Source organism: Pelodiscus sinensis, chromosome 1, assembly GCF_052426305.1.
Source record: "Pelodiscus sinensis isolate ZL-2025 chromosome 1, ASM5242630v1, whole genome shotgun sequence".
Classification (NCBI taxonomy): Eukaryota; Metazoa; Chordata; order Testudines; family Trionychidae; genus Pelodiscus; species Pelodiscus sinensis.
In genome coordinates this window covers 108762023-108777111 of record NC_143052.1, presented here as the reverse complement: position 1 = coordinate 108777111, position 15089 = coordinate 108762023, and the positions used below count along the sequence as shown (strand labels likewise).

Below are 15089 nucleotides of genomic sequence, written 5' to 3'. Positions count from 1 at the left end.
CTTGCTGATCACAAGGACAGAAATGGGGGCATTAAGTGACATTTGCTTCCGAGCACTTCTATGCCAGTTGGCTGGTGTAAAGGCATCTTAACACAGGCTACTATCTGGCCCAATATTACTTTTTTTCTTTGTTTGGTTAACTTCTCTGTGAGATTCTTTGAGCCAAAGTGACGTGTCTTTCCAAAAAGGAAATTCACAGCCAGCCAAAAAATAACAAATAGCACATCAGAATTCAAAACCAATCACCCTAAACTCCACAGATGTCCTGTCTGCCAGTGAGAACTTAATGTCACTCATCGTTACCATTGGGTAGACAATCTGCTGCTGCAACAGGGCAGGCCAGGCGCAGGAGAAAGAGGAGGAAAGGAAAGTATTTTAATTTTATTGAAGCCATTTGACCTCAGTGATAACTTACTTGAGCAGGTTTCCAAGATTGAAGAGAGCTCGATTATGCTGTGGATTTAACTGAAGAGCTCTTCTATAATATTCCTTTGCTTCCACCAAGTCTTTGGTCAACGTGCCAAGGTTGTTCAGGGCACTTGCATGACGAGGATACAATCTAGGGAAGTGGACAGTGCAAAATCATAGTCATTCACATACTGACAAACAAAGCTATCTGCTTTAATACTCTCTCCTCCCAACACTAGACAAGGCTATTGCAGTTATGCTCTTTTCTGTAAGTGAAAATAACCCTCTGAACATTGCTGATGTATTTCTCCTCCCTTGCAGAAGCTCCTGATGAGAGCGGAGAAAGAGTTCAGAGCTTTATAGCAAAAGAGGTAGAAGTTTTAAAGAAAGGGATGGGGGAAAATGTGCTCAGCCTCCGTAGAAAAATGCAAATCAGACCTATTCTTATAAACTTCCTGTCAGTTGTGGTGAAGAAGGATGTTTATCGCAGAGCTTGTCCTTCTAGCAAAAGGCAGAGAAGTTTTAGATAGTCAAATTTTTGTCGACCAAAAAATTGTGTCACATGTACATTTCCATGGGAAACGTTTCAGATTTTTTTTCATTTATTTCCATTGAAAATCAAAAAACTTTTAAACATTTTTTTCCATTTTCATCAATAAAAGGAAGGAACAATCTCAGTTTCAAAACAAAACACATCATTAGATTGCTAAATTATTTTCCACTTACAAAATCAGCTGTACAAGAACATTATCCAGGAAAAAAAACCCAAATGATCAGCCTTTGGAAATGTACTTGTACTGTTGCCTATGTGTGTTGAATTTTCCTTAACTACTAGTTAATATAAAAATGGAATGTAAAAAATTAACTGTTCAAAAGAGAACTTTAACTCAGCTTTTCTGTGTTGCAATATTATTCCATAACATGCCAAATTCCTCTGTGGTATAATTCTGCTGAATTCAGCAGAAATCTCAACTCTAAATCAGAATTATTTCATAATGATAATAAAACACATTGCAGTAACACCCTAGAAGCCACAATCAAACTTTGGAGCCCTATTGTGTTGGACATGGTGCTCCCAAGTATTACAGAGTTTTTCCCTCTCTTTAGCTTCTCACCTGACTACTTTTTCTGCTTACTGCCTCTTACCTTCTTGCCTGGATTCATAAAAATCTGATTTAGGAGTTTTAATTCAGTTAAACCGAAATTCAATGTAATCACTGTACAGTTGCTTCTCCAGCACTGCCCTCTGTAGTTCTTTCACAGTTGATTTTGCTAATGAGGAATTACTTATGATCAAGGGTTATCATATTTCAGGTTCCCAAATAGAGGACACAGAAGGGGGGAGAGTGAGCAGGAAGCAAGTACAACCCTACCACATCATGCCACTCTTGCATCTGCACTGCTGCTGGCAGTGGTGCTGCCATTAGAGCTGGGTGGCTGGCCGGCAGCTGCTACTCTCCAGCCATTTGCTCTTATTTCAAATATCTACCCAAATGGAGACCAAAAGACTAAACAAAGAGATCATATCTGGAAAACCTAGATGTATGGTATTCCTGATATGAGCCCTAAGGAGCAAGGATGGTCCATTGAACATGCGAGAGCTGGGTCCAAGGCCAAATCTCATTTCCATCACAGACTTCCAACATGACTTTGGACACAGTGGTTCATCTCTTTGTAACTCAGGTCTCCGTTCATAATATAGGGTTAATACTACTTTTTTACTTCACAGGAGTGCTGGAAAGATATACTAAAGATGGAATGACTCAGATACTATAGCAATTAGGGCCCTATAAGTGCCTAAAATAAACAGAATGCTAACAAAGTTTAAGACTGAATCTGGGTATCTCCCTGTATTTCACCCCATGTTTTCTAATGAGGTGGAGATGGGGATTTTCTTTTCTTAAGTAGCAGGAATAATTCTGTATTTTGTCATCGACTTTATATTCTAGTTTTACACCAGTCTCTTTCAGGGTCCGTGGCACTTGAACAGTTTTGGCAAGGGACCTCTTTCTGAGAGGATCTGGAAAAGTAGGAGGGAACTCAGGCAACTGCGGACATGGGTAACTTTCTATAAATAAGTATGGTCAGTGGCTCAAAATCATTTTATTCCTCCGTTGCACTCTCTACTGGACAGGTACTAATACCTGCATGATTGATCTCTAATATTTCCTGGATGCAACCATATATCTTTTTAAAAACATTGTGTTATACTGGTAAATAAACACATACATCTGACACTGTACTGTAACTGATGGCTAAATATTCTGTCACCCTCAGATCAGCATCTTGTGCTCAGCCATGAAAGACCCTACTCAGTCTCGAAACTATACTTGACAGTTTGTGGTTGTACAAGCCAGTATCTTGCACAGCTAAATACTCCAGCACCACCATTCACCAACAATACAACCATTTACCAGCTATTCAATTGGCATTTTTCCCTAATGGTTCTTCTTCTAACACATAACCAAAGAGTTACAAATGAAGGACCAAATTGTGGCTGGCCCTAACACAGCTGCACTGGGGCACAGAAGCCCACCATCAACCTGCACAATCAGCCTGGACTCACCCTCTGGGTGTGGGAGAAAAGGAAAACTTCAGAGTGTTACTTCCACCCTCTGAGCAGATGCGCAGGAAGCGGGTAAAGAACAACCCAAGCCTTGTGTCCATCCCCCAAATGCACTGGCCAGCAGAATGGAATTGACACAAGATAAATGCAGTGGAAAATTCCTTCCATTGGGGACTATGGGGCACCAGGGAATGAATCAAGTTTCAGCAGTTTTCTTGGGCTACTTCAGGGACAGACCAGATATGCTCTTGGATATGGTTCAATGTAGCCACCGAACAGACAGGCAGACATCTTAAGAGCTCAGTTTTGTCTCCCTAGGTGTTTAAGGGAATTTTTTGCTATTGATTTCTTTGGAAAAAAGTTCAGTCACTTTGTGGGTCATTTATTTTATATTTCTGCTTCGAAACAAACCTCTGTGTTATTTTATAGCTAGTACCCACAAAGCATGAGGAGGTTTTAACTTCTGACACCAAACCGTGTTTGAGTTATGAGTGGGCAAAAGCACTTAAGACAATTATTGGAAAAGTCAAAAATATATTAACATTTTACTGCCCGTTAACAGCGTATTTCCTTGAAGCATTCAGAAATAAAATTATTTGGCCTATAAGCATTCACATGAAATTTTAGCCCCAAATTTTCTGGGCAAATTTAGAAGGGAATGAAAACTCAAGTGGAAAATACAGACCCAGTTTCATCCTTACACTGTCCTATTAGTGGCTCCATAAATAAAGGATGTGAACTGTGCATTAAAGGCTCTGCCATTAAATGAAGTCAGTTATACCATGCAGACAGTTCTTCCAGCTGTTCCATATGGTACTTCATGCACTTTAGATTTACTAATGGTCATATGGCCCTTTACTATATTATATACACACACCCACACCCACACCAAAGGATCAGCTCCTGTGCCAGCGTGTATTGATTTAGCCCTAATAAAGTCTATAAAGCTTTACCAATTTATACTAGCTGAGGATCTGGTCCTAAATATAAAGCACTTTTGTGAAAGCCATTTGTAACTTTATCAGAAATTGAAAACAACAGCGGTCATACCCACCTATCCAAACAAACATTAGGAGAGGAGACAGCAACAGAGAAAATCCAACTTGTAGGGAGAGGACATGGTGTTCGATAGGTTTATAAGGAAGGGTCCAATTCTGCTACTCTTACTTATGTTGAATACCTTACTCTGCAAGTGGTATAATTGAATCAAAAGGTAAGGTGCTGCTGCTTAATGCAATAAAGGGGCAGGGAGGGACATGATCAAGTCCTAAGAGGATCACAATTCCACTCTATCTGCCTTCTGTGCATGAACTCCCAATGTTGTCAATCTAAACTTCGAGGAGAGGAGGGGGTGATAAAGAGAGGATCCAACATAGCTCTGAGTGAGACTGACCAAGCACAATAAGCTTGCATTCATCTCACACGTCACGGCTTAATTGATTAAGGGGCTCTAAAAACATTCCCACAAATTTTGCAGATCATCTGCATGTACAAAAGTATTCTAGGTTGGGGTGTTTTTTTGTAACTGAAACATCTGTAAACGCAGCATTTTTTAAATGTATCCCAGTGTCACCTTTTGTCTGTCTGTCTTGTAAGCTCTTGGTGGCAGGGCTGTGTCGTCCCATGTGTTTGTACAATATGTACATGGGGTCTCAATTTCAGTGGGGGCCCCTAAGCACTAAAGTAGCAATAATAATGCAGAGAATACAGATCTTGTTTTATAAATACTTGTGACAGTTTGAGATGCAGAGAGTCAACTTCTCAAATTTGCACAGTTTTATAGATTCTTTTAGGAATCTGAGCTTTCCATCTGGATGGACCTCTCCATGCACATTAGGAATGGTTAGTCTGTTGGCAATATCCCTCTTGCTATATATCTGATTAGGCAGAAATTCCTCAAGGCTTCACATAATCAAATGCAAGTGCTGCATTATTTATGTAAGAGCTGAATTTCATTAAACTTCTCCCTAAACCAGCAGTTCATGTGAAAAATCAATTTTCCCCTTCTTTTAGAAACCCTAGGTATTTTCTTTAAGAATCTGCTTTTGTTGGCAATTATAGCAGAAGTCCTGAAACAGCACAATTCACTTAAAACCTCCCCCATAAAAGCATACTTTGAATAAGGTTGGGCTTTGATTTCTGAAGAAAAGACAAGTGGGATGTTTTCTCCTGGCAAAATGAATAATTCAAATAACTCCTCCGGTGCTGCTGCTGCAATTGTTAGAATACATTTAAGCAGCCATGTCTTTAACTATTGCAGGTATACAATGCATAAAACTCCTGTTCGTAATTATTCTCCAGTTCTTTTAGACTAGCAGCATTCTCTTTAATACAGACGAACAAAAGCTTCATTGACTGGAACAGACAAGAGATTTCTAGTTTCACACCAAAGACACAGAGCATAAAACAGAAACAGATTTTCAATCTTGAAATACCAATGACTATTTACTTTTGATTTAACGTAGAGATTATCTAGCATATTAGTAAAAAAATGTACAGTGGCTCATTTATTTCTATGGTAAAAGATAGTTCTGGAAGGGAAGAGGGAAGGGAAATTTGTTGTTATAAATACAATCTATAATCCACCAAGAATTGTAATACTTTTAATTCAAATATTGGGAAACCACTTAAACAAATGACAAGTCCTGTTCATGATACTGAAATTAAAGGCCTCTTGGTCTTGCGTCCAAGGTATTAAAGGGGGAAAGAACATTAGCTTGATAACTCCCTAACCCCTTCTACTGAGTTCTTTATATTTTTCCATGACCATAAGCCTGAAAGGGAAGAAAGCAAAAGGAATGTGGCTATTTACAACTGCCCAAGGAAACAGACAATGAGTTATGGCAGCTAGGCGAATGGTAAGGTGGAAGCACGAGGGTCCCAATGATTTGCACGGCTGCCAGTGGCCTCAAAGTATGACAAGGAGACAGGTGATCAGAGTCTAAGTATTTCAGTCCCGAACAAAGCCCTGGCCCGCATGGCTGTGGCAGCAGGGGACTGCTGTCGCACACCAGTGCTTCTTCCAGGTGATCACTGCTCCCAAATACTTCATTAAATGCCTTTCAGATGCAGCTCTTGCCACACCTCTCTGCTGGCCATCTCAGCTTTCTTCCGGCGCACCTGCTGAGAGTCATTGAAAGGAAAGGGTGAAACCCAGGGTCTCCACAGAGCTAACTGAGCCTCTGCCCCTACAAGCTAAATTTCAACCACGTTCACCCTCGGGGGCACCTAGAGTCTGAGCACTTTTCCAATTACAAACTTATTTTAGTTCTTAAAAACATTTTAAATTGTTGGCCGACATGAGACCACAGGAGATGACTTCAGCACACTGGTTATTGTGAGAAGCACATTTGTGTTGTCACAAACAGTATTTCAGTGGATTTCCGACTCAGGCTATGTCTACACTGGAAAGATTTGGTGACGAAAGTACTGTCGTCATTCCTAAGTTGCCAAATCCTATTTATACTGCCCCCCTCTGTCTATTTACACTGCTGGCCTCTATCATGGCCACATGGTTATCTCCCCTGCCAACAGAAAGAGCAAAGCAATGTGAGTAAGCATCCCACAGTGCCTGTAACCTCCTTCGGTTGCTAAGTACTGTGCGAATGTGCACGTATTGCTAGGCATTTTGGCAATGTGAAAAACTTCCCGTCAGCTACCACTTTGCTTCCCAGCCTCCTTGCCTCATCCCACCGCTCATCCTGAGTGAGGCATTCACAAGAAACCAAGGGATATTACAGGCTTCCATAGGAGCCAGAGCAGATTTGTGTGAGTTGTGTCACACAAAATAAACTCATGGAAATATGCATCACATTCCTGAAAAAAATGAGGAAGAACGGCTCTTGCGCAAGAGAGGGTTTTAGCACAAAAAGGAGCCATCTACACAGCTCCTTTTTGCGCAAAAGCCTCTTGGGCAAAAATGGTCCCTAATTAATTATGCAAATGAAGCACAGCAATATGCTAATCCGTGCTTCATTTGCATATGCTTTTGCACAAGAAGGAAGCAGTATAGACATAGCCACAGGCTGGATGCTAGTAGCAAGCGATAGTAAGGGCTATTGGAAAACCTTACTATTGTGTGAATGGCCAGCAATCAGTCACTATTGTGGTAGGGAGTGAAGTGTACTGGGAAAAAAACCTGACTCTGAAAAGGAGTGTGTGGGCATAGAGGGCGGGTTGCTGTGAAAAGAATACTACATGTGCTGAGAGGGAGGCCTTAGGTTTTGTTTGCTCTGCATCTTGATAACACACTTCAGCATCTCAGTTTGGCCTTCCATGAGCTTTAACATGCGTTCAGTGGCTTCTGTTCTGACTTTCATCTCCCTGGCCCTATTTTCCTCTCTTTTCTCTGAAGTGTTGTGTCAGGATATGTAAAAATTAATAGAGGTCTGGGATAGTGGTAAGGGTCAGCCACAGACGGCATTGCCCTTAGGCATATTTTTTCCCTTTGTTTTCGCAGTCTGGAACAATAGATTTGGGTCCGGCCAAAGCAGATATTATCCTTTTTGATGTATAAATTTGCTCTTTCCCTTTGTTTTTGCAGACTAGGAAAATAGATAAGCAAACAGCTGCTCTTCGTTGTTGTGTCTTTTACTTACTCTCACTGGCTCGGTATAAAATATTTTAGGGTTACTTTTCTTGTAACCTCTGTAACCTGCTGATCTGAAAAGTTTGTAGTGCAGAAAAGTGTTGATTTAATTAGAAATTCTATAAATCGTAATTAGGGGCGGATATAATCATATTCATCACCTGCTTATTAATATTCATGGTATGGGAGTTAACATTACTAAATAAGGTTTTAGGGAAAGTAGATGTATGAATTAACATACTAAAATAGATAAAAGGGTGTAACTGGTGCCAAAAGGTTGCCAATTGGACATTGCATTGAATGTCCGAGGTAAACGTGTGTGGGCAATAAAGCAATTCCGTTTACCCCATCTGCTCCTGGGTCGCATGTTTCTTCTCTAACATGTTGAATGCTGCAAAACATCCTTCACTAGATCCTCTCTTGTTCACCGAGGTTTCTTCCTTAGTTGATGGAGTCTGTCTGCGGGAGAGTGTGCCTGACTTTCAGCAACTGAGTGATTACCATTCCTGATAAACACTGAAACATTTCACTAACATGCACGTCTGTGGCCACTTTTCTTGTCACCATAGAGATATACACAGATCTCTCCAAACACTCTGATCATGGTGAGTTTTAAAGGTGGGGAGATGGAGGGTTGGGCATGGGGCCCCAACAAAGTACAGTCCACACTTGTTCAGCAGGTGTACATGGAAACAATCTGTAATAATCCTACACTTGTTCACAGGCTGCCATTACTCTGGCTGACACATCCCTGCTGAGGTTTAACAGGCAAACTCAGGCTCTGCTTATAGATGCAAGCGGGGGGTGCCCTGCTCCTTATGCAGCCAAACTCTGTGCTGCTTTGGTTCCAGAAACACAGGCTGAAAAATGGGTTGGGAGAGCATTGTACTGTGGCAGGAGGGAAACAGCAGCCCTGCCATGGAATCTCCATGAGAAAATGAACAAGTACACCAGGGAACGCTTCAACAGCACGTCCCAGCAAGATCCTATTGATACCTGTGTGTACATCCATGCTCTGCTCTCTGCCCCACTTCCACACCGCTGCAATGCACAGCAACTTAACACCCCATGTCGCTGTCGTCCCTGTCCCCCACCCTCCACCCCTGCCAGCAGCTGCAATACAACAACTTACCCTGCATCTCTTCCCTTGCTTCATTCTCCGTGTACAGTTGCTGAGACTCCTCAGGACTTGAGAAAAATTCCTTGCTGCCTGACATGCAGGTTGGCCCCACAGTGAGCCCCTTCTCCTCATCTGCTTCCTCCTCTTCATCAATAACTTTTGCCTCTGGGTTAAGTGCTGTTTCTGATTCTCTGCTATGGGAAGTATTCACAGGGTCCTTGGCTGGGGATGTAGGATCCCGACCCAGGATTGTGTCCAGTTTTTTATAAAACTGGCATGTTTTGGGTGCCGCACCAGACTGGCTGTTTGCATCCTTCGCCTTCTGGTGTGTCTGATGGAGATCCTTTATCTTGTCTCTGCATTGTAGGGTGTTTCGATTATACCCCTTCACATAAATGGCACGAGAAATGTGACTATACATGTGCCAGTACCTACCAGTCACTTGCAGCTGTGGTTGCCCTGATTCTTCACCCTTCACACTGACAGCCATCTCTGTTTCCCTGAGAAGGATGCATGAGGACCACTGAAATGAATGTGCAAGTGGGAGAGGCGCATCTGTTTACATGGCTGCAGAGCAGTGGAGTTCAATGCGCTGACCAGAGAAGCTAATCGGACATTGTGGGAAACATCTTGGGAGTCCAATAAACTCAAAAAGCCCCCACTACTATCGTACACATTACGGGTACGTCTAGACTACATGGCTTGTAAACTAGTTTACCGAACATAGTCAATGAAGCGAGGATTTAAATAATCCCCGCTTCATTAAAATAAAAATGGCAACCGTGCTGTGCTGACAATCAGCTGATCCAGCACCACGCGGGAGTCTAGACGCAGATCGATTGACAAGGGAAGCCTTTGTCGACCACTCCCTTATGCCTCGTGAAACGAGGTTTACAGGAACAGTCGACAAAGGCTTCCCTTGTCAACCGATCCGCGTCTAGACTGCCATGCTGTGCCGGATCAGCTGACTGTCAGCACAGCGCGGCGGCCAGTTTTATTTTAATGAAGCGGGGATTATTTAAATCCCCTCTCCATTGGCTATGTTGGGTAAACTAGTTTACATACCCTACATGATTGTCGACAGTCCAGGGAGAAGAAAAGACAAAAGTCCCTTGCAGAGGTGGAAGTTTTGCCGCCTGAACTGGATGTTTGTTGTGACTTCTGTCACGTTGCAATGTGAATGCTCTTCGGGTTTTGTTACCAAAAACGGTTTTTTGGTGTCAAAGCTTGTCAGTGTAGACAAGCCCTCACCCTGTGGGAGAAATCAGCAACTAATTCCATTGGCTAATTCTTTGGTGCTCTGTTTTATAAGCATCTTTTGACGAAGGAACTCAGTAAAAACGAAACACCTGTAAAGAAATTTTCATCTTTAGAACAGCCATGAAGAATGGATCATTACAATACTCCTGCAAGGTAACTAAATATTATTACCTCTCCTTTACTGATGGGAAAAATGAGGCATGGAATTTAAGGGACAGCCTTTGGCAGGTCAGCCCTTACGTTGCAGAATGTTCCTTTGCAGTTTCTCTCCCAGTTCATTAGACGGATTCTTCCAATCCACACCCAACCTCCTTGACTTCACCACTCAGCATAAGAGCGGTGGAAGTACTCCAGTGTAATTTAGGCCTGGTCTATCATCGGAGTTTAGGTCAAATTTAGCTGCTTAAGGTCAATTTTCTAAACGAGTCCATACTACTAAGCCCATTCCATAGACTTTAAGGGCTGCTGAAGTTGATTTTGGTACTCCTGCTCTGGTTGCAGAGAATCAGCCCCTAGTCAAATAAGCTAAAACATTTGCAGGGAGGATAGTAAGACTTTTTAGACATGTCCCCCCCATATTCACCGTAATATTTTATGGACATCATTGTGCCAACAAAAGTAAGACTGTTACATGCATATATCATTCATGTCAACATTTTACACTACATATTTATATGTACACAATTATATTATTTCCAACCAATTTTAATATTACATCACATTCACCTCCATGATAAAACTGCATTTAAAATGATACTTGATAGAATCTTGGAGCAATCCTGCTCCGGCAAGGAGATGCTGTATCCAAGGCTAGTGTTTTGTCGCAGAGATTTTTAGTAAAAGTCATGGACACAGGTCACTAAAGAAAAACTCTCAGAAGCTGTGACCTTGGCGTGATTTTTACTAAACTATCTGGGACCAAATGGGAATTTGCAGGGGGGCAGTGGTGGCGTGGCTAGGAGCTCCAGGGGAACCCATCACTGGTTGAGCGTCAGAGCTCCAGGGTCACCCAACCCCCATGGCTGGGAACTGTGGAGAACCCTGCCACCTGTGGCAGCTGGGAGTTGAGGAGTTTCCCTGTTGCTCGTGGCTTTATGAATTTTCATGATAGTCTAAGAACCTGCTGGAGGAAAAGGACTTGCAGATTGAGTACAAGGGAGATAAAAGGATTTTATGTCAAACACAGTACTGAGGCTAAAAATAAAAACTAATTTGCTAACCTCTAAGTTCCCAGTGATGCTGAGCTATGAGGGACATGCTGTAGGAACAGTTCGGCAAGTCCTCTCATTTGTACACAAATGACAAGAATTCATACACAATACCCTTTCCTAATAAAATTTTGGGAGCACGTCTACCTTTTTTTCTAGCCTCTTTAAAAAAAAAAGTAATCCACTAAATTCATGAAAATGCATTTTTACAAGAACACACTCAAATTCTAGCTCCTGAAAAATCCATGCAAAGCTTCTAAAAAATTGATCTCTAAGAAAATGCTAAGAAGCCACAATAGGCTTGCCTAATACAGAAAGAGAACAGTTTAGGTATCGCTACGTAATCCAAGAAAACTACATAAAAGCAACAAAGTGCAAGACATTATAAGATCAGCTACAGAACCAAATTATTGGGGACAATATAACAAAACATAAGAGCACAAGAAGGACCATACCGGGCCAGACAAACGGTCCATCTATCCCAGTAGATGGCCAATGCTAAGTACCCCAGATGGAATGCACAGAATGGGGAATCATCAAGTGATCCATCCCCTGTCATAAGCAGTTGGTGCAGGCAGGGCTGGGGGAGGCATGCCTCCTGCCCCACCTACAACCCTGCCCCCTCTGCTGAGGCCTCGCCCCTTCTACAGGGAGAGGAGGAGGCGGGACACCATGCTGAGCATGCACCTACCCCACCACAGGGAGGGAAAGATGGGGGAGGCATGTGTACATGTGCCTCAAGATCCTCATCCCTAGAGCACCAGGGAGGGCAAGCGGCATGCATCTCCAGTCTCCTCAGCTAGGAGCATGGGAAGGGCAGGCATTGAGGATAGCAACACTCCACCACCAGAACACCTACAGCAGGCATTCTGTGGGCAGGGCCATGCCTGGTGGTTTGAGAAGGCAAAGTCTTCCCATGCCTAAGCTAGTGGACACCCATGCCCATCACCCATTCAGGGCTGGCCATGAGGTGAACTGAGGTGGCCGCTTCAGATGCCAGACTGTGGGGGGACGCCACTAGGACCCAGAGTGTAGAAAATTTGTGTCTTTTGCTGGTGCATATGTAGGTAGCAAAGCAGTACCATGAGAGGAGTAGAACAGGAAGAAGGCAGAATTGAGACCTTTCAAAGTTTTGGCCCAAGCGAGGGGGCATGGGGACGTCATTTGAGCTCCCCACCTCAGGTGCCAAAATGTTGTGGGCCGGCCCTGCACCTATTTCCAGCTTCTGACAAACAGAGGCCAGGGCATGATTCCTGCCTGTCTTGGCTAATAGCCACTGAAGGACCTATCTTTCATGAACCAGTCTAGTTCTTTTTTAAACCCTGTTATAGTCTTGGCTTTCACAACATCCTCTGGCAAGGAGTCCCACAGGATAACTGTACATTGTGTGAAGAAATACATCCTACCTCTGCCTACTACTATCATTCGGTCACCTCTAGTTCTTCTGTTATGAGTAAGTAACACTTCCTTATCTACTTTCTCCACATCAGTCTTGATTTTCTAGATCTTGATCTCTTAAGAAGAAAAGAATGGTCACACTGGGTCAGACTAAAGGTCCATCTAGCCCAATACCCTGTCCTCTGACAGTGGCCAATGCTAGGTACCCCAGAGGGAGTGAACAGAACAGGTAATCATCAAGTGCTCCCTCCTCTGTCACACATTCTCAGCTTGTGACAATAAGAGGCATGGGGCACCATTTCTACCCATCCTAACTAACAGCCATTATTGGTCCTGCTGAAACAAAAGACAGGACTATCTAGCACTTTAAAAGTTTATTAGGTGATGAGCTGTCGTGGGCCAGACCACGATCAATGATCTGAGGAAGTAGGTCTGGCCCACGAAAGCTCATCACCTAATAAACCATCTTGTTAGTCTTTAAAGTGCTCCATAGTCCTGTCTTTTGTTTCAGCTAGACCAGACTAACATAGCTGCATCTCTATCACTATTGTTGGCCCTATCCTTCATGAATTTATCTAGTACTTTTTTTAACCCTGTTAAAGTCCTCGTCTTCACAACTTCCTCTGGCAAGGAGTTCCACAGGTTGTGCACTGCATGTTTTAAACTTGCTGTTTCAATCATTTCCGCCCGTAGTTGTCTCTTTTCCAAGCTGACAAGTCTCAATCTTATTAATCTCTTCTCAAATGGAACCTGACAATTGTTTCTACTGCCCTTTTCTGAACCTTCTCCAATTCATACATATATATCTATCCATCCACAGTACACCTACTTCTTGAATACTGCGTGCAGATGTGATTGCTCATTTCAAATATGAGCAATCACATCTGCACGCAGTATTCAAGAAGTAGGTGTACTGTGGATTTATATAGAGGCAATATGATATGTTCTGTCTTACTAGCTTTACTGACTGCAACTGCACAGTGTGTTATTGTTTTCAAAGAACTATGCATAATGACTTCAGGATTGCTTTCTTGAGTGGTAACAGCTAATATATACCCCATAATTTTGTATGTATCGTTAGGATGATGTTTTTCAATATGAATTACTTAGCATGTATCTACACTGAATTTCATCTGCTATTTTGTAGTCTATTCATCTAGTTTTGTGAAATCCCTTTGTAACTCTTTGCAGTCTGCTTTGGACTTCATCTATCTTGAGTAGTTTTGTATCATCTGCAACTTTTGTCATTCCATTCTTTAGCCTTTTCCAGATCATCTATGAATATGTTGAACAGCACTAGTCCCAGTACAGACTCCACTAGTTATCTCTCTCCATTCTGAAAACTGACCTTTTATTCTTACCTTTTGTTTCCTATCTTTTAACCAGTGACTGATCCATGAGAGGACCTTGCCAAAAACTTTCTGAAAAACTAAGTACACTTTATACACTGAATTCCCCTTGTCCAAGTGCTTGTTGATCTCCCCTCAAAGAATTCTAGTAGATTGGGAAGGCCTGCTTTCCCTTTACAAAAACCATGTTGACTCTTTCCCAAAAATCATGTTCATATATTTGCCTGATAGTTCTGTTATTTTACTACAGTTTCAACCAATTTGCTTGGCACTGAAGTTAGACTTATCTGCCTGTCATGTCAGCATTGCCTCTGGAATCTTTTTTATAAATTAGCTATCCTCTACTCATCTGGTATAGAAGCTGAATTAAATGATAGGTTACATACCACAGTTGGTATCTTCTGTCTCTAACAATAGCTCATTCATGGTTTTCCAAATCTAGCTCCTTGCATCTTGCCTGAGCAGATATGACCAAATCATGACTGTCATGTTATAAAATTCATGAGACTTCCTGGAAAGAACTGGACTCTTACAGAAAGTTGTAACTTTAATTAGAACATAACATAGTCCCATTTATACTCCCATTCTGTCCATTATTCTGCATATACCTCTTCATCTCTGTAACACTGATGTGGGCATCCGACCTACCTGGCACCGGTCCAGCTTTTATACCAGACAGGCCCAAAATGATATGAATCCTATACACAGAAAGGATCCGTTCAGCTTGACAGTCAAGTGGTCCTGCCTATTTATTCTGGCCAACATATAGTCAGGGCTGAAACAGAAGAGGAAGAAAGAGGGCAGAAAGATAAGCCACTTGTGCACCTTCCCATATTCCCAGGCTGCCTGGGGTCTTCCCCAACCTTTAGCACAAGTTAGAATATGTTGGAGCAGTCCAGGGGCTACTCGATGATGCATACATCTCCATTAAACCATAACCCTATCCAGGATATAGTCAGGGTTGCTGACTAGGACAAGAATCTGCTCAATACTACCAACAGTGTTCAAAACATCCTGAAGCTATGTCCTCACAAGGCAAGAGCTAGACAGGAAGCAATTCCTCCACTGTTGCTAGGGGAGCCTTGGTAAGATTGGAGAAAGCAAATGTCTTCTGGAATGATACAGTATGAAGCAATGGTCATGCAGTGACTCCTGAGGATGGCATGGTCCATTCAAAAATATTTCTGGAAGT

The 15089-nt window shown here is 42.3% G+C and overlaps 1 protein-coding gene across 6 annotated transcripts in view; it reads right to left on the bottom strand.

Moving 5' to 3' along the window:
• The window catches only part of TMTC1 (transmembrane O-mannosyltransferase targeting cadherins 1), a 227093-nt gene that overhangs the window by 34229 nt on the left and 177775 nt on the right, over positions 1-15089 (bottom strand). For all 6 annotated transcript variants that reach the window (XM_075940705.2, XM_075940711.2, XM_075940703.2 and 3 more), the window contains one exon: positions 416-559. In XM_075940705.2, the coding sequence (XP_075796820.2) occupies positions 416-559 (144 nt within the window). The remainder of the gene's footprint in view (positions 1-415; positions 560-15089) is intronic.